The sequence below is a fragment of the Gigantopelta aegis genome, chromosome 14, assembly GCF_016097555.1.
Source record: "Gigantopelta aegis isolate Gae_Host chromosome 14, Gae_host_genome, whole genome shotgun sequence".
Lineage (NCBI taxonomy): Eukaryota > Metazoa > Mollusca > Gastropoda > Neomphalida > Peltospiridae > Gigantopelta > Gigantopelta aegis.
This window is the reverse complement of record NC_054712.1, coordinates 32,276,627-32,287,114: the sequence shown is the minus strand read 5'-3', so window position 1 is coordinate 32,287,114 and position 10,488 is coordinate 32,276,627. Positions and strand designations below refer to the sequence as shown.

The following is a 10,488-nucleotide window of genomic DNA, read 5'->3' as shown; positions in this document are numbered from 1 at the left end:
AATTAACTTTTATATTTATCATTGTGTGACACACAATAGCCGATATATTTTGGTTGAGACCGATATATTTTAGTGTTGGGGTGTCGTTATACATTCATTCATTCATTCATTCATTCATTCATTCATTCACTTCTACATCCAGGCCTGGTGCCTATACAACTTTTAAAGTCTAGACTCAGACTAATAGTCTGATACGTTGATGTCATACGACGCCATGTACAAAATGTATGTGTGTGACCTCATTAGAGATTGAGTCTGGACTCTAAAAAGTTTTATAAGCACGGGCTCAGGCATGTCCTGTAACTCTTGTGTTAGTAAAGTAGTCACGTTTGATGTCAATGTAATAAACGCCTTATATAACGCTCGGCGCGATATTTTACACATAGGACATATTCTCAGTAACACCGGATTGATTTACACCGAATCCCAAATATGCTACGCATAAATAAAGAAATTCGGCTCAGTTTAATATATCCATTGATACCAGTTTAACGCCGGTATGTTTTCTGTGTGAAAATTAGTTTCTGAGAATCGGGTACCCTGGAATTTTATTTTTTAAATCTATATATATATATATATATATATATATATATATATTTTTGTAGAAATGTAGATGTTCGGAAGGTTATTTAGAATGTGATTATATTGATATAATTAATATTATAAAAAGGGAATCTGATCCTAACCCTAACTAACCCTAATCAGGGTTCGAAATAATCGGGACTCGAAGGGACGTAGAAAGGGGATCAGGCTAAAACGGAACCACTACCAAAACGGAACCATTTTTGTTGGCGAAAACGGAACCGATTGTGGCTATAACGGCACCTCACTGTATTGGCTAAAACGGAACCACACATAATAGCGAGAAAGATAAAGAAAGAGAGAGAGAGAGAGAGGAAAAATCATGACTTAGGTTTGTTGCCGAATAAAGACGGTGAAACCGTGGATTGTGCTATGATAGGAATTAACACCTACCTTACCAAATCTTTTGAGTTGTTATTACTGTAGACTGTTGATTGTCAAGCATTTAAGTTACTAGAATTACACCTGTATTGCTAATTGTTAATCCCTATCACTGATTCCGTCTAGCTGGAGTGTCGCAGACAAAACATCAAAGCTCACGGTGTTCACTGCACAGCCTTGCCGGGCTTGCTTGGTTAAGTACACAACAATCGATTGCTTGTTTTGTAAATAAATAAACATCATTTTACTTTATTACATCTGACTTCCTTCATGAGATCTGTTAGTTGTTGCTGTGTTTAAAAAGGTAATAGAGTAAATAAGTGCCTTCAGTACAACTCTTATTTTTATCTTGAGCACGTGCTAAGATGATGCTTGATGTCACTAATCAAGGCCCTACTTGGAATAACAGTCAATAGATGTTTTGATAATCAAATGCTCCCAATCACAAGTTTCTCAAGTATCCACCAAAAGAGGAAATTCGTAACCAGTATCACAGCAATGCTAATCCAAATAGAAACGGCAGAGAACAGGAAAAGTAGTGAATGTTGAGGGGTACCTTTCCGAGTGGTTTGCGAATGCCCGACTGAAAGATATGCCGTTATTTGGGCCAATTTTAACTAAAACGGCAAAAGAACTAGTGAAAATATTGAAAGTGGATAACTTCAACCCAACGAGCTGAATAGTTGTTACTTTTATTTCTTTTGTTCGCCTATTTATTTATTTATAAAAAATATTTACATCTATAATGGAGATTATTTGTGCACATTTAAAAAAAAACCCCAACAACTGCACTTTACACACCAATTTGACATTGGGAGGCTGTGCGTTAAGTAAACAAGTGAGGGGATCCGGTTGTCATAGATCTTTTTTCCCTTATATAATAGCCTACAATTAAACTCAAAATACAATGGTTTAAAAAATGTATGCCATATATGCCTTAATTTTGGTTTTGATTTCGGTGCCGTTTTAGCCAACACAGGTTCCGTTTTGTCCACAGATTTCGGTGCCGTTTTAGCCAACACAGGTTCCGTTTTGTCCAGTTTGGTTCCGTTTTCGCCTGGGGTCATTTTGGCACGGTTCCGTTTCCGCTATAACCTGTAGAAAGTGTGGTTCTTTCTACGTCTGGATATTGTTACATACCCTTTATAACTGGTATTCAAAACTTGTGGCATCATGTTTTAACCGTTTCTCGGAAAGAGTGCCATATTTTTTCCCCATACATATTATAAAAAAATATTTGTTAGAATTAATTTAAGGTTAGGGTTAGTAAGGGTGTTGATTTTCCGCTTAGAAAAATTGCCAGTTCCGCTTATGAAAATTGCTAATTCCGCTTATAAAATGTCTTTTCAGTTTACTGAATTAAAATTCTGTTTATGTATTCAGAAATAGTCAGGTAAAACTTTTGGACTGCTATGCATTTTCAGTGGCATTTAATAAACATTCTTCCTTGATATAAAGAAGTATATTGATACATTTATTTAATATAATGGACTAAATGGTACAAATACAACGGCTATTCTATATAAAGGGTGAAGTCAAATTTTCATTGGTTCAGTCATCTTTCATTAGGATCCAAAGATTACTGCCAAATTCAGGTATTCTGAAAAGACAGACATATAAATATCAATTAAAATCAAAATGGAACCAAACAGATCTCAAACTGAGGTCATTATCAGGTAATTTTTAATACATTCTCAGCACATTGGGCAAAATATAAATAATTTTGTGAAATATACATTAAGAACTTAGAGTTTAGGGAGGGGAATGACTTAATTCCTTTTTAATTGATTATAAAATATGTATTCAAATTAATTAATAATAACTATAATTCACATGCACGTGTTGAACAAAGGGGGGAGGGGGAGATAACAAAACATATCACGAATGTCAGGAATTTAAAAACAAAGTTACAATAATAACACAGGAAGAATGAATTTTATTTGTGGTCACTTTAATAAAAAAAAATCCATGACCATGCCAGCAGATGTTTATGGGTTCGAGTATGCATAAGAGAACCTTTTAGGAAAAAATATAGGCAAATGTGTTTACTGAATGAATGATTTATAAAAATAAACTTTGATGTATTAATTTGGTCAAATATTTTTAATATTAAAATTTTGGTCCATATTTGTTTTGTAAAATGCTAATAAAAGTTCTGTGATAAAAAAGAAAAGAAGAGGTATTGTTGCTCATAAATTGCAATTAATAAAAACTAAATCCCAGACATGATTTTGGTATAATAAGTAGTGATGTATTCTACTGCATAGGCCCACCATTTGCAAGTGAAAATAAAAAGGTTAAGTAGAAATTGTAATTAAAATGAGTGGAATTTGTAATGTAAAACAAATACATAAAAAGAGGAAAGAATGTAGATAAAGTTTGGGCCGGTTCCCCTTATCCTAAAGGATTTGTACTTTATCTACTCTAGTATACATAGCTAAAACAAAAGTCATATATACCTTTAAGAATTTGGTACTCCCGTCTTCGATGTTTGGTGAAAAGATGAAGTGTTGAAGTGTAATTGATTAATTTATATAAAGTGCTTGCATGAACTGATTTACAGGCGAGCACTCAATTGAACGCATCTTAGGAATTTGCCCAACCAAATAAAACCGAACCGAGCCGAGCGATAACAAAATGGTGGCCAACAATGTTCGGAAACGCATGTTTAAATTTTTTTTCGTAGAGACTAGAGTAACATACTTTGTTGTGCCTTAATGGTTCAAATGATCAATTAAGCAGAAAAACAATGGGAAAAATATCCGCCCGGTCCCCCCCCTCCCCTAACCCTAACCCTAACACCAACCCTAACCCCAACCCTAACCCTAAACCCTAACCCTAAACCCTAACCCCTAACCGCTAACCCTAACTAAAAATAATAATGGATACCGGGTGGATATTATACCAAACAAGGTATGTATATTAATAAATAAATAAATAAATGTATTATTTGACCACAAAAGTTGGCATTTTATTTGACAACTCGGAAAATTGTAAATTCTGTTTAAGATTTGCAAATCCGCTATTTCGTCCACGATTCTGTGATCGCAGAAAATCGGTACCCCTAGGTTAGCGATAGTTATATACCATTGACGTCCCAAACTGCGTTCACCTAATGACAAAAACATGAATACGATATTTACGGAAATACTATTCTACATTTTTCAGCTACAAGTAACAATACGTGAAACAAAATAAATTGCAATCAAGTAACGTAAAACATCAACAAAGTGGACGTAAAACAAATCCATTCTAATAAATAAAAGTGAAACACCCTCCGTTAAACAGGACAGGGTGCAACGTTTCTAACTGCGTTCAGACGCATGCGTTTGCAAAAAGTATCATACTGCGCATGTGCGGTTCGTCATTTTCCATTTTTAAGGCAACTACATGAAAAAATATATGTTTCTTAATTATGAACACTTAATTTATTAATTTTTTTAAAAGAAAAATTCAATTTATCGAACGTTCTGGTCCCGTTTTATCAACACACATAGCTCACAGTTGATATCAATACTGATACCTACGAATAGGTTGTAAAATATCATTTTTTTTTAATGAATTGATTCTAAATTAACACAATTTATATACTCAAAAGTATTTACAACTGTTATGAATGGATTATGAATACTATTCACTACAATAGAGGCACAAAAATGTAGCATACCTTTTTCAGAACAGGAGTCTTAAAATCGTACAAATTAAATTCTTTGACCTTGTTGATCTGGCGCGTTTGAGGTCATGTGACACGCACTAAATGTTAATTCATCTTTCTCCATTATAAGTCAATTTCTACGAGTCATGTGGACCCGATATCGGTAATGTTAAGGAATAAACAAAAACGACTTAGTAAACTTAATGGTTTTAGGGGTTTGTAAAGTTTTGTATAAATTTAGATACTTACTTTTCTCAACTTTATTGTTTATAAAAATGTTCCTGAACTGTGAAGAAAAACCTCATAAATGAACGACATGCCGATGACAACAAATCGGATGTTGATTGCGCGAACCGTGCACAAGAAAACTAAGTGAATGGAACAGGGCTTCTAGAATTTTATAAAAATCCACTAGCCATGGGATCAGTGATTTTAAAAATGTACTAGCCGTGATTAAACATTCACTAGCCCTACTTTAAATAAGTACAATTTTACTAATAGTAATAATCAGACATGTCACCTAAATAGGGAGCTTGAGCTTAAAAAATTAGATTGGGGTGGAAAGAGAGGGGCAGGATGTTCATATTTATAAAATATGTGTATGCAGCATTTGACAAGGGGTTTTTTCCCCATTAGCCGTCTGGCTAGTTATAGTAATTATTTACTAGCCCAACACTGAATATTACTAGCCATGGGAGTGGGGCTACCATAACCTAAAAACCCTGTGGAATTTGAAGCATAACGCAGTTAGGGACATGGATGATACCTTTTAAAAGAATTTGTTCTTTAAAACCAACATAATGTTTATATTTCATAATCCAGTATCGCTATGTTTTTCCTTTGACATTTTGACTATTCTGTGTAAAATTTCTTCCACAAGGGTGCTTTTGGAAGAAATATAGCACAGAAGACATAATGAGGCATTATGGGACTAAATCTTTATTTTATTCCGTAGATGTTCGGTTCATTTCGTAAAAATACACCCTATAAGATTTATAAGTAGGCTATTAAAATGCAGTCTCACTTGTTGATCCACTTCGTGGTTGAGTGGTTGAGTCCTCGACTACAGTCCCAATGGTCTGGAGTTAGAATCCAGGCCTAGCACTACATCGTTTGTAGTGTTTAATGCAATACCCAGTTGATATCACTAATTCAATACCCCAAATAGGGGGAAAATACAGAACTCTTTCCAGGAGGTGGGGTGGTGGTTATTTTACCCAAAATCAAGTTGAGCAAAAGATAACTCTCCTAAAATGGTGCTACTGCTTGGCAACCAATCATACAAACTTTCAAATAAAATTTTATTTGAAATCAATAAATTTACCGCTCTTCTATAACTTTCAGGGCTAGGTCTGGTAGTCGCCAAATTCGCCAACTGCGAATTTTAAAAACAATTGGGCCTGTATTGGCAAATTTTATATTAAGTTGGAGAAATAATTTTACTACATTTCATTAGAAAATAACTGGTTTAATGGATACTTTGGCAAAATTTGTGTTAACCCAGAGCTAGCACTGACTTTCCAGGCAAGTGTAGAGTGGAGAGCAACCCCTGCAGTTGCCCACGGCAATTGGCAATGCCGTAGAGGTATTAGTTCTCCATGGCACTTTTTTTTACCTTGGACTATTCAGGGTTTTTTTCCCAATGGCATTGTTTTTTATGCAGTGGACATTTTCTTAATTGCAGGGATTGGGAGAGTGACATAATGTTACAGAGTGTTTGCGTTTAAAAACATTTATTTCATTTCAACTTATTGTTATGCTTATATCCAATTAAGGTTCAAGCATGCTGTCCTGGGCACACATATCAGCTATCTGGGCTGTCTGTCCAGGACAGTGGGTTAGTGGCTAGTGAGAGAGAAGAGGGTGTAGTGGTCTTACACCTACCCATCGAGTTGTTAAAACTTGCTCTGGGTGGAGCCCAGTACTGGGCTGTGAACCCTGTACCTACCAGCCTTATGTCTGATGGCTTAACCACGACGTCACAGAGGCCGGTTTTATAAACTGTATGTGTCCAAGTCCATTGGTCATCCTCTAAAGATTCTCCAGTAAAAAGAAATAAAATCTCAAAATAGTAAATTAAATAGTTTGATTGTAATTTTGTATAGGTGTTAGGTATATTGTTGTAGATATATTTAATGGGTTTTTTCAAAGTGAGGAAGTCATTATGCAATTTTCAAACTGCACCTATAAATTTAATGAAGTAAATTTGATGGAAATGTCCCAACGGGACAAATATAGCATGGGGTTACATGTTTTCGATAGGATAAGCAAAATATATTAACAAAAAGCGAAAGCTATTGTCAAAACTAATAAAGATGTACATGTATGTCATAAATAAGGAAGGAAGTGTTTTATTTAACAACGCACTCAACACATTTTATTTACGGTTATATGGCGTCGGATGTAATAAATAGACCATTTCAGGGTGTTTTTTTCGAATACAATTTTTATGTCAACTTGTGATGTGTGAAAACCATATTTTCATTCATTGCTTCGCAATTTGTGAAAATATTGTTTTGACACATCACTCGTTGACATAAAAATCTGATTAGAAAACCCCCCTGAAATGGCCTCTATGTATTTAATAATTTTTTTATTATGAATGTGGAAGATTAGAATCTGTAGAGTCTGTACATGTAAATGTCTGGAAACAACAGAACATTGTACTATTTACAGGGGAATAATTCTGACTTGATTACTAAATAAGTTCTTATTCGGTAATTAATTGAAAACTATCCTTTTGTGATTAGTATGATGTTCCATTGTATCGAGGCATGTATATAACCTGTATATAACAGGGCTCGAACTTAAAGGAAGAGACAATTAAGGCCTGGTATGCATATTCAATGATATATAATGCACATTATTGCTTAGTATCAACAAGTATAATCGTATAGTTAATTAATAAAATGGTTAAATGTGACGGCTATTATATATAATGGGCGCAGCCATTTTGTACCATCTCAGTGAGTACGCCCTCTGGCGAGCTGGTGGTTACATAATACTTAACGCGTAACGTCAGGAATGAGTCTGTGGCTTAGAACTGGAGAAACACAATCTACCTGGTTTTTGCGGGATGATAAATAGTCATACATTGTAATGTTCTGTAATAATACACATCCCAGTAAGCCAGCAATAAGTATATCCAGCACTATATATATTATTTTTCAATACAAAATAAAATACCATTATCAAAGTGGCTACACAACAAGTCAAAATAATTAACAATATTTTGTCCATGCATTAACCTATGTACTGAAATGATACATGGAGTGTTTTCTCAGTTAATTGGTCTATGCTGTTAGTTGCTTCTACCTGTGATTCCTGATTGGCAGGTGTGTATTTGATTGGTAACCAGACGAGCCAATTAATTGATGCTGTCTAGACACAAAAATACATACCGGTATTGTGGAATATTACCTGTCGCCCCTAAAATGGTAATGGACATGGTTTATTACTGTAAATAGTTCTGTAAAACTATTGATTAAGTAGACTTTTCCATCTAAAACCACAGAACTGACCAATTACGTAGTCCCAAAGAAAAGAAAATTATCACTTGAGTATCGTGGGTTGTCGTTTTTGCTCCAACGTAGTATATCAATAGGCCTAATAGTACACATTTTTCCTTTGGATTATTTAACAGAAAAAAATACTATAACCCCATTTTGTTCCATTAATGCAACTTGAAATATATTTAGTTAAATAGTTTATTATATTATTACGTCATTTATGCTGTTTTACAAGTCAGGTTGATCAAAGAGAAGCGCCTTGTCGAAAATTACTGCTTTTGTTTACACTGTACATACAGGAGATAGTCAGGAGCTGACGTCACTTCGCCCCAAGCTATCCCACCGGACGTCACAAAAACGAAACAAAATGGCTGCCCCCAGTTAGCAGGAATAATCATGGTTTTTATTAACTCTAAAATTACGCGTTTTTCATTTGCTAAAGTATCAGTAGGCTATGTGTTGGTGGTCTGGGTATGCATCTTTCCAACACATAAGGCTCTTGTTTGAGTTGACTCTACCTTTAAGAATTTGTCTCACACTGCAATTTTTAAACAAATTGCAAAGGGTGAAACAGTCCACCGATTTTGAGCCTGCCTATGGCATTTTTTTTTAAGGTGACATTTGCAGCAAATAAACCCGACTGAAAGGCTATCTTGTTATATGTAGACATCTTTTAAATGTGCAAATGTTAAATATTGGCAGATAATGTACACCAGGTGTATACATTTCGCCATTGTTGAGGAACTTTACCGATCAGGGGCGTAACTAGACTTGAAATGTGTACTCAAGAAAATAGCGAAGCCACTCAAAATAGTGCCATTCAGTCACTAGTAATTCCAATCTATAAAACTTATTTTCTTACAAACACTTGTATTGGTCAAATTCGTATGATGTCATTACGACTGTCATATCTTCATGAAACCCAAGCTTTGAATGACGTTGGGGATTCCCCTAAAGTGGAGCGTTAATACGTAATGTTGAGAATTTAGTGCGATTGTTGAAAAATTTGAGTGTACTCAAATAGCTAAATTGCGTATAAGCAGAAACATTTTGTACTCAAATGAGTACATTGCGTATACTTAGTTACGCCCCTGCCGATGGCACAAAAGGGCCATCGGTGAGTCTCTCTACCTATGGCAATTTATATCTCAATGATGGCAATTGCCGTTTGTGCCGCCGTTAAGTTCGAGCCCTGGTATAATATGATATTGAATTAAATGCATCTGACTGTGATTGAACAAAATATTGTAATTTAAAAAATTGTACCATTTACGAAATACAATATACATGTATGGACACGGATATGTTATACCTGTTGTCTATGAAGCAAAAATGATGGCATGGAAATTGTCTACTTGATGACAATTTCTACACCACAATTTCTGTTTCATACACAATATACTACTTAATTATATTATCTTAAACATGATTATTTTTTGTTTTCAGTTTTAGAACATGGGGCTTCTCACAGACCCGAAGCAGAGGCAGAAGTTTGTTGACGCGATCTCGAAGTACAACCAGAAATTGTGCTTTGTCCTGTATGTTGTGGGGGTTGCTTGGTTTCTAGCTCTGGCATACGAACCACTCAACGCACACACATACTTCTCAGAAAATGCTCTTCTACCAGGTATGAATATTCATTAGCTGTGTCTACACGTACATGTACCTCAGAAAATGCTCTTCTACTAGATATGAATATTTACGAGTTGTATCTACAGGAACATGCACCTCAGAAAATGCTCTTGTACCAGATATGAATATTCATGAGTTGTACCGAGTTTGTTATTCTATTTATTACCTCAGCTATTTTTTCTCGAAAAGCCTTTATTTTCGACAAACATACATGTACATTGTATGTATACATGTAAACCACTTTATGCACTGTTCTGAGTGTTGCTGTAACTTTGTAATTTAATCACATTCATACATAATTTTCAAAAACAAAATTTATGTTTTTCTGGTACAAAATCTATGACGAATTGCATTAATATGACATTTTGTTCTAAATACAACACCAAAAACAAAGCCGTAAACGCAAACTTTAAACTACATGACATCATTTTGTGTATTTACCGAATCGTGATGACGTCATATTTAGTACCGACAAGGTCATTGGTTTGTAAGCGTCAAATTATCCAATAGTATTGTTCGTTAGACCAATGTTGAATATTTCCCACTGAGAAAATATGGAAAATATTTTTCATGTTGTGAGTGACCGCTGGGGTAATAATACTGGTTATTATTGCCAACTGTTACCTAGATTTTATCCATCTGATTTCTGTGATTAATTATTTATCCACATTTTAATATAAACGTTTTCTTCCCGTTTCCTCTAAGACTGCAGGTCAGAAATTACCAAAT

The 10,488-nt window shown here is 34.7% G+C and overlaps 1 protein-coding gene across 1 annotated transcript in view; it reads left to right on the top strand.

Moving 5' to 3' along the window:
• The first annotated feature begins 492 nt into the window (after positions 1-492).
• Positions 493-10,488, top strand: part of LOC121388372 (glycosylphosphatidylinositol anchor attachment 1 protein-like) — a 29,681-nt gene continuing 19,685 nt past the window's right edge. Inside the window, exons 1-2 of the mRNA XM_041519672.1 lie at positions 493-535; positions 9,574-9,754. Of these exons, the coding sequence (XP_041375606.1) occupies positions 9,583-9,754 (172 nt within the window). The 5' untranslated portion in view covers positions 493-535; positions 9,574-9,582. The remainder of the gene's footprint in view (positions 536-9,573; positions 9,755-10,488) is intronic.